At 38.3% G+C, this 22,741-nt stretch overlaps 1 protein-coding gene across 1 annotated transcript in view; it reads right to left on the reverse strand.

Moving 5' to 3' along the window:
- Positions 1 to 742: 742 nt before the first annotated feature.
- Positions 743 to 22,741, reverse strand: part of SPRYD7 (SPRY domain containing 7) — a 28,687-nt gene continuing 6,688 nt past the window's right edge. Inside the window, exons 3-5 of the mRNA XM_020993680.2 lie at positions 20,004 to 20,170; positions 15,495 to 15,597; positions 743 to 877 (exon numbers count right to left, since the gene is read on the reverse strand). Coding sequence (XP_020849339.1) covers positions 780 to 877; positions 15,495 to 15,597; positions 20,004 to 20,170 — 368 coding nt within the window. The 3' untranslated portion in view covers positions 743 to 779. The remainder of the gene's footprint in view (positions 878 to 15,494; positions 15,598 to 20,003; positions 20,171 to 22,741) is intronic.

Raw genomic sequence — 22,741 nt, forward strand, 5'->3', positions numbered from 1 at the left:
GCTTCATTATAATTTTCCACTGTGTTTTGCCAGTGTACACTACATCACTGATCAATCCATAATCACTCTGAGAGTAAAATAATACAGCATGGTGGTCTTCATAAATATTTCTTGTGTTCGGTTTTGCTTTTTCACATTCAACATAATAATGTTTGACAATCATTAAAAATATATAATTCTGTTATTTCTTACATAAAGCAAATACAAAGCAGTGAAATGTACAAATTAAACAGAAATCTAACATTTATGAAAAAGAGCAACTTTTATACGGAATAGATCATGCTGGAAAAAAACTAGCAGTTAATTTTACATATTTGTCACTCTTCATTCTGTACACAAAAAGGATACTATAAAAGAAAGTAAGAGGGCTGCAGACAAGATAATACTTCTCTTTTAACAAGGTACGACCTTCAGAATGAATAAAATCACAACTGACTTTACCCCTATGACTTAAGCAAAGTGTCTCATGTAAGAAATACATTTCCTTTCCAAATGTCAAAAGCATCCAAATTTTCATTTAATACTGTCTGTGAATTTCCATTTGTGCATATAAGAATCAAAATGTCCAGAATGCAGATTTGCACATCCCAAAACACAACTAGTATTTTAAATGGCAATTCTGCTGTTGTATTTAACCTGTTGGTTCCTTAGATAACTTCACAAAGGTTTATTAAAAACAGAGAATGTACTTCCTGTGGGATCAAGTGAGGCTTTATTAAGGTGGCAGTAAATTTTTTTGGGGGGGATATCGTAGGGGTAGAAGTTTCAATGAAGTATATTCAGAAGATTTGCTGTTCAAATAATATTTTTTCAAAACCAGTTGGAGGAATATGATAAAAGTCACTGAACTGACAATCCAAAATCGCACTGTCATCAACTAAAGGAAAGAAACAGATATTAAATTAGAACAGATTATCTTAATATAGTTTAAGCATAACATAGTATAAATGACTATGAAATAAAATTCTATTTCCTATGACGACAATATTAACAGGAAACAAAAGGTATGGAATCTGTTTTGATTTGTAGAATAAATCTTTAGGAACACACAGGAGCAGAACCACAAAACCTTTGCACATATTAATATTCTAATCTATAAAACCAAATAAAGTTTTTTAAACTTTTTAATTGATATCTTCTTTTTATACCACCATCACTTCCCAAAATATAAACTCAAGCCAGTGATGGCTAAAAAAAAAAGGGTCCTACTTTTGGGAATCGCAGCTGGGTGAGTCTAATGTTCTAGCATCTGTGGTAATCAACAGACAAGACATGGATAAAGGTAAAACAGGGAAAGTGACACAAGGTTGGGCAGGAGGGGTTGGTAGCATTTTCAACCACATGAAAAGGTATGTTTGCAAACAGGAAAATCTGCCTTCAGAATAAATTAGAACTGAATATACTGCAAAGTCATTTGCATCCTGGTGGAGCTCTAAGCCCCAGGATTACATTTTCTACATGTTCCCTTTTGCTGTCTTCCTACACTTCTATCACTTCCACATGCAAGATTGTACATGGTTTATACATCTATTATTCAGAATGAGATACTAGTGCGGTGAATTATATATTATATTACATTACATATATGTGTTAAAAATACTAAGCATTCACTTACAAACCACAGATGTTTCCACAATTTAGAGGGTATTTTCCCTCTTTTTAAAAACTGAAATTAATTTATAAATTTTTAAAAAAATTTCTCCTGTTATGTAAATTACTGTCACAAGTCACAGCTATGTCATGTTGACTGAGTTGGAATGGTCTTAGAACACAAAAAGGACTTCAATCAATCAGCATATACTGTCCACTTGTCTTTGACACACATTCAAGTCTAGCTGGAGAGACTGAGAAAGTTTACTTTCAAAAGTAAAATTCTGAGTTTTATCATAGAGAGCAGTTAGGATAAAGCAACTGAAATATTTTTTCTTTGGACAGAAAAACACATTTCAGTTTACATGAATGACAGACACATAAGGAAAAGTAGCATGGTGAAGTTGCTAGAGAGCTGGCCTTAGAGTCACTTAAACCTGGGTTCAAGTCCTGACTGACATATATTGGCTACGTAGCCCCAAGGAAGCCATTGAACCTCTCAATCAATCAATTAACTAGCACTTATTAATGTTTACTATATGCCAGAGAGGAGACAGCTGGGTGGTTCAGTGGGTCTAGAGCATAGGGCCTGGAGTCAGGAAGACCTGAGTTCAAATCAGGCCTCAGACACTTCTTAGGTGTGTGACCCTGGGCAAGTCACTTACCTTCTGTTTGCCTTAATCCACTAAAGAAGGAAATGGCAAACCATTTTGATATCTTTGCCAAGAAAATCACATGGATAGTACGGTTCACAGGATCACAAAGAGTTGGACATGGCAGAACAACTGAACAAAAAATGTACCAAATACTGTGCTAAACTCAAGGGATATAAAAAAAATTTCTTTATGGCAAAAATTGTCCCTGTCCTCAAGGGATTTATATCCCAATGAAGGGACAAAGTGTACATAAAAAGACATCTATGTGTTACACACAGAGCTGATGGAAGGTGGTGTTAAGAGGGGAAGGCAGCAGTACTGGGGGACCAGGAAAGGCCTCGGGCAGAAAGTTTAGCTTAATCTTGAAGGAAAACAGATATTCTAAGAGGTGGAGATGAACAGGGAGAACACTGCAAACATAGATGGCAAGCAGTTCAAAGGCACAGGAGGAAATGGAGCATTGCATGTGAGGAGCAGAAAGCAGGGGAGTACAGATGGAACACAGGAGTGAGTGGCCTTCCATTGCTGCCAGGATCAAATACAGAAGCCTGCTGGATGTTCAGAGCCCCCTCCTACCCCTCCAGTCTTCTTAGATACTACTCACTCTCACACACCCTGTGACCCAGTGACCTTCGCCTTCTGCTGCTCTTCACAAAAGATGCTCCATCTCCTAACGTGGGGTATTTTTCCGGTTGTCCCCCATGCCCGGAAGTCTTTTCTTCCTCATCCCCACCTCCTGGCTTCCCTGATTTCCTCAAGTCCCAGCTAAAATCCCACCTTCTACAGGAAGCTGTTCTCGATCCCCCTCAAACCCAGAACATTCCCTCTGAGATGACTTCCATTTATTCTTTCTATAGCTTGCTCGTCCATCGCTGTTTGCACATCTTCTTCCCTATTAGACTGGGAGCTCCTTGGGAGCAGGCACCATCTTTATCTTTCTTTGTATCCTCAATACTTGGCACAGTTACTGGCACACTGTGGTGCTTAATACTTACTAACTGACCTGAGGAAAATAACGGGTACAAAAAGCTTGGAAAGAGAGAAAGCAGTGAGGTTGTGAAGAACTTTAAATGTCAAACAGAGGGGTTTGTATGTATGTATATGGAACAAGAGGCCACTGGAATTTACTGAGGGGGCAGGGGGTACGTGTGTGACATAGTTAGATCTGTACTTTTAGTCAAATCATTCTGGCAACTTTGTGCAGGATAGACTAGAATGGGGAGCGGGGAGGCAGGGTGATCAGTCACAGAGCTCTTGAAATGCAGGTTCCAAGCTTGTGCAGCAGCTGTGTGAGGGGAGAAAAGGGGAACTATCTGGGAGATACAAAGATACAAAGAAGGAGACAGGATCTGGTAACTGACTGGACATGTGGGTAACAGTGAAGATTCAAGGATGACACTTATGTGACTAGGGGGATGGCCGTGCCCTTAACATTAACAAAAGTTCAGAAAGGGGGTAGGGTTTAGGGAAAACCAATGACAAGTGTTTATTAAATACCTACTATGTGTCACACATTGTGCCAAGTGCTTGCGGACATAGATACAACAAATGAAACAATGCCTATTCAGGAGCTTAAATCCTAATGGAAAAGACAAGGACATATATAAGCATAAGGAGAAAAAATTTAAAGAGAAAAACTACAAAGCAGTTTTAGGGGGAGGGCAACTATAACTGAGGAGACCAGGAAGGAGTTCCTGTAGAAGGTGTCTGAGCTGTCTCTGGAAGGAACAGAGAGACCATAAGAGGTGGAGGTACACAGGGAATGCAGCCCAAGCATCCCAAGCTGGGGACAGCCAGTACAAAGCACTGGGAGGGGGCTGGAGAGCTGTGTGAGGAACAGAGAGAAGGCCCGTTTGGCTTACCAGCAGGCAGGGGAGTACAATGAGGCTGGATAATTGGGCGCAGAAAGGTTGGGAAGAGCTTTATTTAAAAGCTAAACAGAGTTTATGTTTATTTCTAGAGGCAATAGGGGAGCTACTAGAGTTTACTGAAAAAAAAGAGTGCCATGGTCAGATCTCCACTTCACAAGCAACACTGTAGAGGATGGACTAAAGTGGAAAGAAACCTGAGGCCAATTCCAAGGCCATTGCACGGGTTCAGCTGAGAGGTGGTAAGGCCTGGACTAGGATGGTAACTGTGTGTTAGTAGAAAGAGGTCAGATGAGAGGTGTTGTAGACGTAGAAACAGCAAGATCTGACGATGTCTGGATATGTGAGGACTGAAGGATATAGCACCAAGATGACAAGCTTGGTAGACTGAAAGATAATCCCTTTAACAAAAAGACAAAATTTTGGAAAAGGGGTGGAGTTGGGGGAAATATAAAGAATCCATCCTGTTTGAGGCATGCTGAATCTGAGATGCCTCCAAGACATACTGTTTAAAATATGTGCAAGGCAGCTGGTGATGCAGGGTTAGTGCTTCAGGCAATTGGCTAAGACCATAACTTGCAGAACAGTTGCCAATATGCACTGGTAGGGATTTTCTCATTAGGTTCTCCCTATCCTAAAGAAATTATCAGTCTAGACCTCTGTTCCAAAAAAAGTATGCCACAAAATTTTACTTCAACAGCTCGTGATTTCATTGGCATGGGCACTTCAATACAAGCAGATCACAGTACCTTTACATCTTAGTAAATATAAATGCCTTTGTGGGTTTCAATCCCCTGGTGGCAGTGGCTAGCCATTTGGTGAGGAGCCTTTTGGAACAGCAGCCACACCCAATCTAATCTGTCATTGGACCCTTCCACTTAAAGCTTTTCCACCTTGGTAAAACTTCAGGGTTTATGCTCTTCTTACATAACTGTCAATGACACAGAGCCATCCCTACCCCAAGATGAAGACTTGTATCAGGGGGCTAAAAGAGGATCAAATAATTACACATTTTTATCCCAACACAGACAACCTAAGAAGCAGAATTTACAGCAAGGAAAAATTTATTCATTGTGACTGCTTATAAAATTAATTCTAAATGAACAATATCAGGTTTAACATTCTAAATCTCAAAGCACTTTGCTATCATACAAGCACATAGAGCTCTTGGGATGGAATTACTTTTATGTTTCTCCAAAACACAGAAAAGTATTTCACACAAATCTAATTTAAGCTCTCATTCTTGCACTCCAAAGACAAATGCTTTTGGGCTGATTTTCAGAAGTAAGTTAAATTCACTGAAAACCTTTATTGGTGAAAAAAGAACAATGATAGCTTTAGCTACTGAGTAAAGTACAAATATTCACTGTTCTGACCCATATTATGAAACATTTATATGTCACTGTGCTTATTTCCAGTGACCTTGTCATTAAATTAATATAGATAAAAGTGTCAACTTGATAGACACTGCTCCAAAAATCTCTTAAAATGTTGTTTTCTTTATGGTTCTAATCTAACAGATTCAAAGGAACAGGATAATACAAACCACTCTTTTTGGAATTACTAGTCCTATGCCACAAAAGCAAAAAAAAAAAAGTATATCTGATTTAAGTTAATCCCACATAAAATGAAGATAAATATATAGTCAACTCTTAATTATCCAAGATAACAGGAGAAAGCATTAGTACAGGAAAAAAAGTTTAAGTGTAAAATCTACTTGAGACTTTCTTTGTTTCATCTGAGAGATCAGATGAGAAGAAATCAGAGACAAAAAGCTAGAAAAGCAGTCAAAGGAGGTCAAAGTGATGAATTCTAACATTTTTCTTATTTCCTTTGATACAGGCTCTTTCTTGAGTTAGACACCAGTTAGCAATAATGCACTGGGAAAAAAGTGACCATACTGGTACGTAGCTGGCAGGAAGCTGCACTGGTTCCAAAAGACAGGGAAAATCCTACCTGAGAGAACAGAGACAACTAAGTCCCAAGGATAACCAAGCCATCTGTCAAAAATCCGTGCAACCTGTCGTTGACTGTATATGCGGTTGCTGCCTGAATGCTTACCTGGGCCACAAATGTGTGTAAAATATTATCAACAAATAAGGCAGATTCACCTCGATTCCAAAGCATATCTGTATCACTAACTCTGCCTCATCCTTGATAATATTTTGCGGGCTGGCCTTCTCTAATTCCACAGTTCTAGTCCTTTTCCTTACCACCATACATCTGGACTACTTGCTTACAAAATTACCCCTTTAAATGGCACTAAAGATATTCCCAAACATTACTTGTCTATAATTCTCTTTCTGAGTACCCTATTATGGCATTTAACCAGCTATTGCCTCAAATTAAAATTCTTTATGAGCTTTAGGTCTTCTAACAACTGGATACTTGCTGATTTCTCTATATGTCAATAATTTGGCCAGCCACGATGATATAAACCCAGTTGTTGTGCTCCAGACATGTTCCTCCATTCTCCCTTGGACTCCCATCTGTGCCTTTCCACCTGGGGGCATGCATGGGGAATCTGGGCTGGTTTCTTTTTTCTCAGCTATGATTCTCTGCCAGTACAAGTATGCTGAACTGCCCTTCTGTAACTTCTCAGCCTGCCACATATGGTGAACTGCAGAGAGTGAGTATTCAATCAACATCTGTCATTGTGACTGGAAAATCCTATAAGGTCATTATGGATTTCAACAACAACAAAACAGGATTTCAACTCTGAAATTCCAAGAGCCTATGACTAAACTTTCCCTCTCTTCACCTCCCTGTTAGAGAAACACAGACTAACAAGGCCAAGATCTGATTCAAATTTGTTTTTAATGTGTTGAGAAAATGTAGAAAACAGAAAAATAACAAAAAGAAAAGATCAGACTCCAAAATTATCATTAACTCATTTCTTTAAGGTTCCACATGTTAAGATTTATTTTCATTTCTATGTGTGGAGAAGTTTCTTGAAAACATCAGTGATCGTTAAAAAAATACTTTGTTCTACATGACTTAACAATGAAGAAAAGAATTATGCCCGAGACTGGAATTTTCCTACTTTTTCGGCATTGAATAAGGGCTTAAGACATTGACTGGTCTTAACAACATGTCCTCTCTCATATAACAGTATAGTAACAACAAAATGTTCTTAAGCTAAAAGGTTAAAGGTTACTTCAAAGCTAATAAAACTGATATAAATGAGTGCAATTTTGTTTAACTACATTAAGATACATTTTTACCTAACACACTTAATATGCTAGTTAATAAACTAGTAGAAAAATGCATTATGTGTTCAATAAAGAACAGTAAATATGCCACTATGTGATTCAGCAGGTGCTTACAATGGCACATGCCAGCTACTATTCTAGGTGCTGGGAAAATAAGCACAAAAAAGCTGCTCTCCAAGAAGCAAACAATACTGGGTGGAAGGGAGGGCACAACACATACCACAGATATATGTATAACAAATAAATACAAAATAATTTGAAGCACAAGGTGGGGCTCTGCATGAAGGCAGAGAGGTGGAAATGGAATGTCATGTCTGGTAATGTCAAGCAGGGCAGTTTGACTGGAATATATAATATGTGGGATTGTGGGAAATCTGTCTGCAAAGAGAGGTTGGAGGTAAACAATCAAGGCCTTTCATGGCCAAATAGAGGAGTTTGTATTTTATCCTAGAGACAAACAAAGTGCACTGAAGCTTTTTCATCAGAAAGTGACACAGTCGGACCTACACTTTAGAAATATGGGCAGCTGGGTGGTGCAATGGATAGAGCACTGGCCCCGAGTTAGGAGGAGCTGAGTTCAAATCCAGCCTTAGACACATAACACTCACTAGCTGTGAGACTCTGGGAAAGTCACTTAATCCCAACTGCCTCACCAAAAAAACCCAAAACACCCACATACACACACAAAAAAGGATGGATAAGGCCTAATGAGGGCTTATACTAAGTTATGGCTGCAGGACTGGAAAAGGGTAGATTTGGCAGATAACCTGGAGGCAGAATCCACAGAACTTGTCAACTCTAACAATGATCAAATTTGTCATTTGGAGAATATGCAGGGGTAGCTAGGTGGCGCAGGGGATAGAGCACAGGCCCTGGAGTCAGGAAGACCTGAGTTCAAATCTGGTCTTAGACCAGCCACTTGACACTTATTAGCTGTTGGGCAAGTCACTTAACCCCAACTGCCTTGCCAAACAAAGCAAAACAAAAAACAAACAAAAAAAGAATATGCACTCTTTGTATTGCAATCATGGCACTGAAAACTTTAAAAGAAGCCTTCTAAAAAGGCAGGTGGGATGTCCATGTGCATAGTTTTGTTTTTGATGAAGGCTCCTTTTTTTCTAGTAAGTGGGCAATTATAATTTTTTTTTTTAAACTCACACAGTAACATAGCACAGTGCCTAGCACACAGGGTGCTTACTAAATGTTTACTAACTGATTTACCTACTATCCAACCTGTCAATGCAGATGTCGGCTGGTATTTAATCAGTGGTATATCACTGTTTCATAGGATTTTACATAGAATTAGAGCTGGAAGGGATTTCAGAAGCCATAGAATACAACCCTCTCATTTTACAAATGAGGAAAGGGAGGTCCAGGGTAGCTAACTGACTTGCCCAGTGTCACACAGCTGGTCTGAGAGAGGATTTGAATCCAGGTCTTCCTGCCTCCAATTCCAGAGCTTAACCACACCACACTGTGTCTCTTCATTCTAGGTAAGATTAAGAATTCTGAAATATCACCAGGCCAATAACTTAAATGTAAACTCTGTCTTTAGGAAGACTCTCCAGGTCTCTTTTCAAGATGAAAGAGTGGGCTAAATTACTAACAGAGTAAGCCTCTGCTCTTCAAATCAGAAGGTTCAAGGGAGGATGCTGAGTGACTATTAATTATACTAACTTAATCTAATGAAGTGAAATTCTTTGTGAAGCACTGCTTACTTACACTATGATTTTGTTCCATCGCATTAAGGTAAAGCTTTATTTTTTTTCCTGTTAATCCACTTGGCACCCCATACTTCCTTGTCTGGAATGCTGCCCTCCCTCCCTTCCCACCTTTTCCTTCACTGTATTCCCACTCATATTTTAAAGCCCAACAGAACATTGCTCCACCCAGGAAGCCTTCTTTGAGCTTCCTTGTGGGTAATGACTTCAAAGAATCACAGACTTAGAGTTTGGAAAGGGACCTCAGAGGCCACTAAGCTGAACCCCCTAGATGAGAAAGCCGAGGTCCAGTGAGGGTAAGTGATGCCCAACTTCACAGATGTCCTTAGGATTAGAGGTGGGGTTTAAGCTCTGGTCATCTGGCTTGTTTTGTGAAATATTATGTGTGTGTCATATGTTGCTTGCTAGACTTTAAGTTCCACGAGGGCAGGGGCCAGACGGTAAAAAAAACCTTTGTGTCTTACTGAGTGTCCAGGATAACACTGTGTACAGTTTACAGTATATAAAACTTTGTCAAATTTCTCAAATGGAACAGCAGTATAATTCATACAAGAACATGATAGTTCATGCTAGAAACATCAAGATAAACTTGGATTTCCTGAGGAAGGAGAATTCAGATTACATTTTTAACTTTGACTTAACTAACACTTAGTGAGAAAGGCACCGTGCGGTCTCCTTTGGGAGTTACAAGATGAACCAGACACTGTCTCTGCGCTGAGGAAGTCTATGCCCCACTCAGGAGATATGGACAGAAGAGAGGCATGAACAAAGTGCTGGGGAAGGTCAAAGAAGACAGAGAAGTTTCCAGTGAGAGGGACTGGGGCAAGTTTTATGGGGGAGTTAGGATTCAAGCAAGAATGAATAGGATTTAATAGGCAGAAACAAAGAGAAGGACATTTCTGAGGAAAGAAGTAGGTAAAGGCAAGGGCATGGGAAAATACTGAGTGTGTTCAGGGAAGACCAAGTAATCAGCTAACGTACGAGGTGTATGAAGAAGAATAGTGTGAAATGATGCTGACAAGTTAGGCTGAGACTTGAATGTTACTTTAAAGAATCTGAATCCAAATGAACAAGTATCAATTGGAAGTAACTGATAATTTCTGAGTACGGAAATGATTTGGCCAAAGCTGTAGATGAAGAACTTCAATGCAGCAGTGGGGTGTACGATCAGCTGAGAGGGAAAAGAACAGTTAGGAGATGACAACAATGGTCCAGTGAGGGTTGATGGGGACTAAACTACAGTTCAGGCAACATACAGAAAAGTAAGGATGGAGCAAGGGACCAAAGAAACGAAATCCCAGGACACAGGCTGTCTGGATGTAGAGCCCACAGTGGCCAGTGAGTGAAAACCACTATGAGGTTCTAAGCCTGAGGACTAGGAAAACATCTTGTCTTAATCACTTAAACGACAATAATATTAACCTTAATTAATTATTATTATTAAAGCAGCTAAGATAAGACATTAAACACCGAGGAACTTTCACATATATGGTTTCATTTTATCCTCAAAAAAGTCCTATGAGGCAAGTGAGGGGAAACATCTTGATTTTACAAAGACTGTGACAATGAAGTCCAGAGAAGTCTTGGTGACTTGTCCAAGGTATGTTATACAACTAGTTGTTGCAGAACACTATGTGAAGCCTGGACTCATTATCTATGCTATGAATTCTACACACAGCACATGGAAAACACATTATGTATCTCTGCTGAAAAACTGTTACACTCTTTAAAATTAAGCTGAATTCATATTAATTTCAACTTATGCATCTGAACTTGGTTTTATTAGTATTCACTGTCAGGTCTTTTTATAGACTTCTTTTTCATAACTGGCCATGAAAAAAAGTACTTAGAATCAGTCCAAGGGTCAAAATGGCTTCCACCTTCTGAGATAACAAATAGGGTACAAAAAAACGGATGATGTGAAGCTGATGTACTAGCTGAAATTGGTTAGCAGGAGAGGCCCAGCATCCGGAAAGGGGGAAGAACAGAGCTATTTTCATAGCTGATAGTCAGAGCCCTGGTGGCCATGTTTTAAATGAGATAAGAAGCAATTTCATTTGAGGCAATGATGAGAGATAAGTCAAACATAGAATTGCAGGGAGGCAAAGCTAGAAAGGACTTCAGATATCATTAAATTGAATTCCTTCATTTTACAGATCAGAAAACTGAGGCCCCAAAAAATTCAGTGACTTCTCCAAGGTCAGTGGAATAGAACCCAAGTTTCCTCATGCTCAAACAAGAATTCCTTCCACTATTCTTTATTACCTTGAGTTGTAAAACAGTGACAAAAAACTTACCACCCAAATAGTTTACTCACAGCACGCTTTACTGTTTCCTCAGTCAAGATGGCCCACTATAATATTTGACTTGGTTTTTGTAACTAGGCCAAGAATTATGGGTTCAAAATGACAGTCATCAAGACTCCTGCAATCTTAAGAACTGCCTTTCAATGCCATAAGAAAAAAACATATTGCTAAGACCATGGTCTGTCCTTCCCAGTGTTCTCATGCAGCTAAATGGCACCAAAGGACATTCAGGGAATGTGAAAGGGGAAGTGTTGAGGAGCATGGTAGTTTTCTCCCATTATTTTAACCTCAGAAGGTTAGGGACTCTCAGTCCTTCTGATGTTCACTTAACCTGCCATAACTCTAAAATCCATGTTTCTAAAACCTTTTGGAACCTATCTGTATTTTAAGTTCCACAAGGTACAGTCCCTCCAATTTCATGATAACCTCAACTGATGTTGTTTAAGACTATAGTTCATTTTAAAAACATTACCCATTTAGGATTATGGTTTCTATAACAGGGCTCCATCTCTAGTGCTGAATGGAAGGAAGGAATAAGGAAGAGAGAAAGAGGCAGCTTTCTTTGTTGGTGTTTAAAAAAAAATCCTGAGGCTTATATCCATACAGTCTACTTGTATTTTCCATCAATAATTCAGAGAAAGGATAGATGTGACGCTAAAGTTTTAAACTGCAGAAGAGAAGCCTTTTCAAGAGAGACAGAGATTCCTAGTAAATTGATTTCTGAAAACTCAATAACAAATGATTTCAATGAGTTCTGGGCAGCACATTTTTGGAAAGACAATGACAGGCTGGAATGATGAGACTAATAAGAATGTATCTGTCTGGTATCTTGCAGATCTAATAAAATAGCTTTAAAATGGAAAAGATAGGAGAAGGGGAAAGCTAGGCCCAAGAGAAGAGATGTGATGAAGGATGAAGAGTAGCTGGGACACACAGAAGTTCATAAGAGATAAAGAATCTCAGAAATTAGTCAGTATTAAAGCAGTTGGCCTCAAACGTCTACACAGAAATGTAACAAGAGAAAGCAGGTCTGACAGAAACCAAATTTTATTTCGTAAGTTCCACTGAAATTCAGTGGAATGAAACCCATGACTGTACTACGTACGCCTCTGGGTAAATACACCTGAAAAAAGGCAGGGGTATTGTACATTTGGAATGTATATTAAAATATATTAAATCAAACTCAGTGACCAGGAAGGGGAAAACTTGGTGGAGAGCATTTAAGTAAAGCTCAACGGAGGGAGAACAGAAGCAATTTTGCCTTCACCGTATTCTACAGACTACTAGGACACAAAAGAGAAATAAAGGAATTCTTTAGAAAACAGATCACATGTCTGACACAGAGGCATGCTATAATAGTGATGGAGGGCTTCAACTGTTCAGACATCTGCTGGAGCTTGGTCTCTGCTAAAAGTGCTTTTATTGATATACTTTTATCTTTCAAAAAGCAGAGGAAACAACAAGGGGTAATCCTACTTTGGATCTAATGCTCCCTAAAATGGAGAAACTGGATGGCTCTCTAGGACGGAGAAGGGAAAATGAGAGAGGTGGAAATTTAGGCCATGTGGAAACAAAAGATATTAATTTTAAAAAGAGGAAATTGTTGCTAGGGAACTTTGGGGGTGATCATTCCATCCTAAAGTTTGTGATAAAGGAGAGAAAAATCAGGCACAGTCTCCCACGTAATCAACATTTTGGGGAAATGGATTTCATAGGTTAAGAGGAAGAACAGAGACTAAATGGACTAAAATACTACAAGGGAAATTAGTATAGGAGGGATAGAAAACTCTCAAGAATGAAATTTTCAAAGCACAATGTGAAACAATATTGAGGAAGAAAAATGGGAGCTGTCTGAAGATACAAATACGGTTGCATAGGAAACTCACCAACCAAATTAGATTTTTAAAAGATATATACACCAGATGAAAGTTAGAGCAGATAACAGAGAATGAATTTATAAAATTATGAATGACATGGCCCTATAAAAATAGTGCTAGGAATGCCAAAGCTCAGAATGAATTGACCTTGGTGGGGAAAGCTGAGGATAATAGAAGGACAGGTTTTCTGTTTTAAAGCTTTAATGGGGTAAATGGGGAAAAGGGACAGGTCTGATGCTTGGTGTGCTGATAACAAGAGAGAAAAAGCAGAACTGTCCAACTCCTTATTTCTCCTATGTCGCTTCCAGAGGCAGCAGCCAGAACTGGTTGAGTCCATGGCAGATGGAAGATTGGAAAGAAATGTGGATATTTCACCTGCAGGAGAGAAGACTGGGCACACACACAAGACAGCTGTCCTCAAATATTTAAAGTTATCTTGTGGTAAAGAGATTACAGTTTTTCTGTGTGGCCTCAGAGGGCAGTACTAGGAAATGCATGGAAATTTCAAAGGCGCAAAGTTCGGCTTGAGGTCTAACAATTTCCTAACAATCAGAGCTATCCAAAAGCAAAATGTGCTGCCTTGGGAGGTGGCAAGTTGCCTCTCACTGGAATCTTCAAGAAAAGACTTGACCACTTGTTTGACTGTAGTGGGGATTCCTCTGATGGGTGTAGGATCAGTTAGAAGAATTCGGGAATACTTGAAGGGCTGCCACAAAGAAAGGGAATTTAGACTTAACTGGTTCAGCCTCAGAAGACAGAATGAGGGCTAATGAATAGAATGATAGGGAGGAAGCCTTCAGCTCAATGAAAGGACAGAAATGTCCCATTAAAAACCGTAACGGGATGCCTCAGGAGCAGTGTACACCCTGACGTGGGAAGTTCTGAGGCTGAAGCTGGATGACCACTTGTCAGTGACAGGGTTCATGCTTCAGGAACGGGGTTATGATTCTAAAGCAAAAGAATTTTAAGGTATCCTTAAGTGTCTTTTTTCTTTACTTCTCTCCCCTCTCATTCCCTCCAGTGAAGTGAGAAAAGTGAAAGGGGAACAGGGGGGAGAGATGAGGAGGGCAAGAGAAAGGCAGAAGGGGAAAGAGAGAAGGATGACAGGGAGAGGGGGAGGGAAGTGGAGGGGATGGGAAAGGGAGAGGATGAGTAAAGAATGAGGAGGGGGAAAGGAAAAAGGAGGGGAAAGGAGAAAAGAATCCTTTACTCTGAGCACACTCTGAGGTCAAAGGAAGGCCCATAAATGCCTGGAGTGATTATAATGTTCCTGAATGCACGAAATCTAGATAAGTAAGAAAGCCACAGGCAGTACAGGGACAGGCACACTTGTAGAAATAGTGAATCCTATCTCCTAATTTCACTTTCTGCCTGTCACCTCATGATCTACCGCAGTGAACCAAGAATCCAACAAGCTAGAGCAAAAAAACCAATTTCCCTTGCTATCAAATACAAAATAACCAATGTAACCTAACATTCAATTTCTTAGTTTCTCCAAGAAAAATTTATATTAGTGTCCCAAAAGTCCTAGCAATGTTAAAGCACAAAGATTTTTGGGACACCCTGTATTTACTCTCAAGGAGACTATTTGGTAACTGCAGCCTTGTCTATGTGAAAGCCCCACCCCCAGTTCCAAAAAAAATCTTTGTTCTGAGGTTGTCCCAAATTACTGTGCAAATATTTTATCATTAGGGTCCTGTAAAATGGCTGCTGCATTCTTACTAATAATTTAACAAATGCCTTTAGACTTTAAAAATAAGAAAAGAATATGAGGTATTAAATATGGGGATCTGATTATAAATTCAAGCACAGTTACTGTACTTGGAAAATACTGCAGGAGAATTATCTATTTTTAATCTACAGAGAAAACAAATCTAGAAAAATGAAATCCTTTAAATGCTTATCAAGATGTTCTACTGAATACTTTATACAACTTATACATATGAAACACAACTGTTATGAAAATTAATACAAATGCTAAACAAAAAGGGCAGGCAGGTGACAATGGACAGAGCACTGGGCCCAGAGCCAGGAAGACCTGATTTCAAATCTGGCCTCACTTACTAACTATGTGACCCTGAGCAAGTCACTTAACTCTGTCTGCCTCAGTTTTCTCATCTGTAAAATGAGCTGGAGAAGGAAATGGCAAACCACTCCAGTATCTTCACCAAGAAAACCCCAAATGGGGTCGGGAAGAGCTGGAAGTGACTGAAAAGACTGAATGACAACAAAAAGCTGAAAGGAAATTTGGATTCTGAGCTTACCATATACGACAGGGTACACTGTCCCTCGTATGCCTGATGCTGGGCAGTGCATGTTCTTTCCATTCAAATAAACATTCAATTCTACATGGTCATATGTAATACCCTAGGGAGTAAAGCAGAAATTTTTAAAGTCTTTTAATGGACAATATTTAATAAACAATAGCTCTAACAAGTATATCTTTTATAATCAAGCTGAAAGCGGTGGGATGTATTTTCTCATCACCACAAAAAATGCATCTTCCAGAAAACACACTACATCTTTGTTGGAGGCAGGCACAGAAATACAAAAAACCAGGCAAGAAAGAGTCACGTGCCCAGAGAGTCTATCACTAATGCTTTCATTAGGGATTACAAAGTCTGAGAATAAATTTATCTACTTGAATAAAACAAGTTGATTACATTAAAATTGGTTTAAAACACAAAACAATCATAATAGTTATATCAAATACACAGTTTAAATTGTAGCAAAGTAGCTACATAATGTGAATTTTTAGTGCTTTGTACTCTTAAAAATAACATAAAAGTAATAAACAAGTAGAGAGATCTTTTTTAATTCAAGCTGAAAATGAATTGCTTTCCGTGCTTTCCATGATTTCCAGTGGGCAATACTCATTGTGGTTGTCACCATTGTAGTGTATCACCTCTTCATGTTTTTAAAGCATTACAAATGCTGTTGTGCACCTCAATTTGTTATACTAACACATCCACTGGTGCTTCTTTTTGCTTAGAGGCAACGTGGTATAGCGGAAAGTGAAGGACATGACGAGCCAGGGGAGATAGCTAAAATTCAACTTCAGACGTTTCCTGCCTGTGTAGCCCAAAGCAAGTCACTAACACAATTTTCTCATATATATAACTTGGCTGATAATAACTGTACAACTTTCCTCATAAGGTGATCATGAAGAAAGTGCTCTGTAAAGTTTAAAACATCAAATAAAAGTGAATTAAAATTACGAACACAGGATCAGCGTTTCAGAACCAGAAGGCACATGAGAAGCCATCTAGTCTGACATTTTATGGACAGGGAAACTGAGGCCACAAGAGGTGCCCAGAGTCACACAGATAGTGAATATAAGAGCTGGAATTTGAATTCAGGTCTTCTGAAATTAGTATTAGTTTCAGAAAGATCACCTCTATTACAAAGCTTATATGGTTCAAAGTAAGCTGGGAAAATTCTAAAGCTATAAAGAGAAAAAGCAGGAATTACCTAGAAGATGAAAGGAAAAAATTAAACTTTATCTTAAACTTTGTTTCCAGAAAAACTATAATCACAGGAGTAACTAAAAAGTATTTTCTTCTAAGTAAATTCATTTAAAATGATGCACATAAAAGGGATTTTTTTATGACTACCTGTTAAATGTAGATTAAATACATTTGCTGGAAAAAATGTCTTAGCTTTTTTCAAAATCCTTATGCTTCCTTTAAATGTTTCTGTTATTAAAAGTTTTTACAAGTTATGCTCTTATTAGCATGAATTTCTTGTAATTGGAAAGAGATGCTGGTCCTTTAAAAAGAAAGAGGTATGGTCCCCTTTAAAAACAAGTCATTTATCTCCTCTGGAGAGAAGAACTAATTGATAAACGACCAACTGTCTTCAGAACACAAATACCAGATGGGAGTCGGGGCAGGAATGGAAATCTGCCTGGCAAACCACGAGAAAGAACCCTCCCCTCATGGCCTTTCTCTCCAAATTACACATTGGCAGTTGTCTTGTGGGGCTGCCTAAAGGGAATCCTATGGTGGGTGCCCTACAGTGCGAGAAGCTGACGCCATGGCCCCGCCTACCTTTTGCCTAATCCAGACCGTATACCAAGGACTAGCAGCCAAAGGAAAAGCAGACTGTGACTTCTGCCACCCCTGGAATCTGCTTCTGGAATCAAACTCCAAGTGAAGAGACTCAAAGTACAGCAGAAAGAAGTGTTATCACTCAAATCTCAGAGTGAGCAGTGACTGCTTGGTGAAAAACATACTTAATTGTATCTCAGTACTATGCTGAGAATGTATTAAACTTAATTTTAGTTTGCACATAACCTATTTAAATGTGATTAATTAGTAGTAATAACTAGAGATAGCCAGTCACATTTAACTTTTTTTCATAAAGAATTCTACTTTTATATAAAAAGCATAATTGAATGGAAAAGCACACCGTTCTTTTTACATGTATAAGAAGCCTAGCTGTTCAGAATGAGGTCACAATAAAACCACTGTCCACATGGTGGCAGCACTGCCTAACTGTAGGCAAAGCAGCTAAGAAATAAACAGAATCTGGAGAGCTAGCCTCACAAACCCAAGTTTATAAAGTGAGAACAAATATCACAACACCATAGGAAAAAGGGGGATAAGAATGTGAGAAGTGTATTTCTGAGTCTAAGCCAATTCTTTTAAAAAATTATTATTATGATTATTTTTCAATTAACAAGCATTTATTTATTCCCTCTCACTTCTCCCCCAAATAAAAACAGAACCTTTGTATTTATCTAAATCAGTTCTCTGTCTATAAGCATTTTGACACTGACATCACTGACAAAAAACAGCTCCACTCCATACGCTTCAGCTTCACCATCGATTACATAGAAATTTTTGGTGAAAATTTTACATAAATGCTAATCATAAATAAAAATTCTTCAAAATGAAATTGAAAACACATTTTTAGAATAAAACTTCTACTCTTCAAAAATTATACACAAGACAGAAAACAATAAGCCTAAGGAACCTCACCTTGAGTGCCTATAGCAGAGGTCTTAAGGACTGAACACCGTAGAAATAAATTTCTGAAATTCATTTGGCCAGATACAGAATGCTCAGTTTTCTTGAACTTGATGCAGAACAAAGTACATAAGCTAAAACACTGTCCACATATGAAAATGTTTTTCTGGTCCTGCAATCCATTCTACTTTTCCTATGCTACTGTTGGCAATTTGGTAAAATTTGTTCTTAACTATTACAAACATTTAGGGTATGAAGATGAAGTTACCCTAACATGGAAGGATAACAAGTAACAAATGTTTTACTCTAATTCCTTGACCCTTCACACACTTGATCTTCATTGGTCCTCCTTTTATCCAAACTGGCACAAAAGCTCAAGGTCTGATTTGATCGTATTGATTGGCTCACTAATGGCTGGTTAAATCTGGCAGTCTGTGATGTCAGTCAGCGCAGCTTCAGAACGTGACTTTCATGGCAAGGGAGTAAAGACAGGAGGGCAAGACCAAGTTAAGGATAAGGTTCAATGAGTCAACAAAGAAAAACATTTGTTACTTATTACCCTTTCTTATGTTTTAACTTCATCTTTGTAGTCTAAACAGGTTGACAGTATCCATTTAACTTCAAGATTGTCTCCTAAAAAATAACCAATTGAGAAAGGATGTTCCATGCTGTGGACATCTGGCAATGATCTAGATAAACGAAACCCAAACACAGAACCAATTACTGTATAACATTTAAATGGGGAAACTGGGAAAAGCAGATATTTAGAAATAGTTAAAACCTTCCATCTCTTTTAAAAAAAAACCCTTTTTTCCACCTTTTTTCTTTAAAAAAAGAATTTCAAAGCCTTTATAAGACTTAAAAACAGCTTTTAGTTAACAGCAAAATGGAGTAAACAGCATCTACCCTAAACTGGTTTCCATACTTTGTTCTTCTTAAATTTACTTTACCTGTATTGCCTTTGCTGTAAACTTTGCCTTGTTTACTAAATGTTTCTATCAAGCTAATATTTATGACTGTAGTAGAGCACAAAATACAAGGATGGTCTTAAATCTTTTTTAAATACGGGTGTCCCTGCTCTAGGGAGCCTGCTCCTAATAGCTCCAAACTATAAAACAATCTATACCAAATATTAACTAGAAATAGTTGTAAAGGAGAGAAAACACTAACAACAGTAAATAGTTTGGGTTTGTATTTACAACAAAACAATTGTAAATATAGTCAAGTTTTGAAATCATAATTCTATGTTTTTACACAATTCTGAAAATTTGATGAAGGGAATTTTAATCCTATGAAGATCAATTTCTCTGGTAAACCAGTATGATTCTCTAAAAGATGGTAGTTAAGCAAATTAAATAAAATCTTGTAGATGCAAATAAAGCAAAATCACACAAATATTTCTTAAACAAGTTCCCAGTCTCAGAAGTACTTATATAACACCCTAACACAAGGGTGTACAACCTTTGTAAAATCTTCTGGCAAGGTTCTGCTCCTTTCCTTCAAGAATGCCAGGGACAGATAAGGCTATTCAATACATGTCAGAACCTGCCACTGATCCTCCCAAACAGGGAGCAGTTTGTGCCAATGACTCATGGCCAAGAGTAATCTTAAAGGCAACAGGGTAAGGTTAGCAGGAGAAGAGTAAACAGCACAGTTACTATTTCTGGCATAGGTGCCGTAGGTTGCTAGACTATCACTGAGTATTGGCATTCAAATATAATCTCCTCAGAAAAAAAATATGAACCATCTCAAAAGTAATTCAAATATAATTATTTTGAAAACAAATTTCATAAGGAAACTCACCACTACATCTCCCTCCTGTGGAAGACTGTTTGCAGGCAACCTATTCTTTTCTTCATTGTTGTGGTAGAGGGCTCCGTCATTCCTCATCACAAGGCTATGAACATCTCGGCCAAGTGGAATCTGATTCAAATTAACTTTCTGAGTTGCAACTCCAATGCCCCAGATCCCTAAGAACATAAGAATAGAAATAACTCAATGAACTGAAGAATAAAAATGTGGAAATGGGTCAAATTTTCAGGTGCACTCATTCTGAAAGAAATAATATCTTGAAAAATTAAACAATATATTATCTCAATAAATCTCAAGTATCAAAAAACCTATTCAACAAAAAAATCAGAAAAAAAATGCTTGTACTGTGGTTAAAAACAATGGTTTTCAGCCTTTCAGTTTAAAATAATTCTGCAGACTTCCACGATAGCACCTGCACCTACACTACATATAATATTAGAACTAAAATAAAGATCAAAATGATGATGCTTAACTTTTTATGGTAGCAAAGAACTAGAAACAGTGTATGTCCATTGACTGAGAAATGGTTAAAAAAAATTTTGGCATATATAAATATGATATAAAAGTACAGAACTGTAAGAAATTATGAATATGAAGAATACACATGGAGAGAATTACATTAACTGGAATGAAGACAGCAGAAATAAGGAAACAATGCATCTAATGACTCAATGAACATAATAATGTAAATGAAAAGAACAACAAAATATTTCAAATGAATGTTGTGAAATTATAATGACCAAGAAGCTTAACTCTAAAGAACAGACAGAAGAATGCATCTCCCTTCTTTCTTCATAAAGGCAGAGGACTGTGAGTGTCAAACACTGCATATAATGTGAATGCTTTTATTGAATTAACCAGGGATAGCATTTGGAGAGATGGAAAGAGATATACTAGGAAATGAAGCAGATGTAAAAATAAACCTGTATCATTGAAAATTTGGGTTAAAACAAAAGATAATGCTGAATTCTTATACGGCTTTGAAAACTCCTCACAATAATTCTGAGGGCCCCATGGCTCCATGGCCAACAGATTCAGAACCAATGGTCTAGGAAGTGTAACCAAACATTCAGACCAGTTAAAAAACAAGCAAACCTGGAATTGTTTCAAGCTCTGCCCCTCTGATCCTTAGTTCCTGTCTCACCTTCTCCTACTGTATATAGTAAAATAATATTTGCCACCCAGCATATTATCATCTCACCACTGAAATCTCACCCCAACGCATCAGAGAGATAACTGAATTCTGAAACACTAAGCACATGCTGTTTTAGCCATGTCTACCAAACTGGCATGGGCAAAGGATCCTACGTCTACAATCTATGAATCAACCTCAATTTGGAGAGGCTCAAAAGGCCACAAGGCTGGAGACAGGTTTTTTTACAGCCACAGCAATGCACAAAGGGCATCTACTGCAATATATGGGCAGAGTTACACCTGTGTCAGGTCAGAGCATTCAGTCAACAAAACCACAAATGCTTAGAGTATTGAAATAAGTATTAATATACGAGGAGGAGGTGAATGAATTACAAAGTTTATATGGCATGGAATCGTACCTAATACCTTGAATGTAATGAGTTATATGATATCTGAATACACACTGAATATTTTCAAAATAAGTCTTAGCTTCAAGTAAGTAAAAGGCATTTTGCAGCTAGGTGAAGCCAAGATGGCGGAGTAAAGGCAAGGACTAGCCTGAGCTTTCCCAAATTCCCCTCCAAACAACTTTAAAATAACACCTCACAATAAATTCTGCAGTAGCAGAACCAACAAAAGGACTGGGTGAAACAATTTTCCTGCCTAAGACAACTTGGAAAGTCAGCAGGGAAGGTCTTCTCACTGGGATACTAGAGAACTGTCCAGCACAGGCCACCCCTGGCAAGACAGCAGCAGGTTCTCTGGGCAACTGAGCCCTGGAGCTGTCAGCCCACAGACAGTAAGGGAGACCAACAATTGGTCAGATGGAGATTACAGGGGACCCTTTGCTGGCACTGGGTGCAGGACTGTCACACTGCCCATATGCAGTTCCAGATCACAGCCCCAGGGGGAGGAGGAACATTAGCAAGGGTAAGGACCCTCAACTCGGTCCAGAGTGAAAAGAGGACTTGTGGTTGTTCACAGACCAAAGCACAGGCCAGAAGAGCAGTAAGCACACCTCTCCTTAGATCATACTACCTTGGAAAAACCAAAACATTATAGACCCCTAGAGCTAGCTCTGAAAACAGCAGCACAAGAAACCTGAAATTTGGGGTAGTGCCTCCTACACACTGGGAGCAGAGTTCAACTTTAATATAAAGTTCAAAGTCAAGAAATAGGCTGGAAATGAGCAAACAACAAAAAAAGAACATGACCATATAAAGTTATTATGGTGACAAGGAAGATTAAGACACAAACTCAATAGAAAACAACGAAGTCAAAACAGCAAGACGCAAAGCCTCAAAGAAAAATGTGGATTGATCATGAGCCCAAAAAGCATTCCTGAAGGAGCTCAAAAAAGATTTTAAAAATCAAGTAAGAGAGCTACAGGAAAAACCTGGAAAAAAAATGAGAGTGATGTAAGAAAATTATGAAAAGAAAGTCAAGAGGTTGGAAGAACAAGAAAATGCTGAAGAAAGTAACACCTAAAAAAACAGAATTGGCCAAGTAGTAAAAGAGGTACAAAAATTCACTGAAGAAAAGAACTCCTTAAAAAGTAGAACTGGCCAAATGGAAAAGGAGATACAAAAGCTCAG

The sequence above is a fragment of the Phascolarctos cinereus genome, unplaced genomic scaffold (assembly GCF_003287225.1).
Source record: "Phascolarctos cinereus isolate Bilbo 61053 unplaced genomic scaffold, phaCin_HiC Scaffold_726;HRSCAF=1367, whole genome shotgun sequence".
Lineage (NCBI taxonomy): Eukaryota > Metazoa > Chordata > Mammalia > Diprotodontia > Phascolarctidae > Phascolarctos > Phascolarctos cinereus.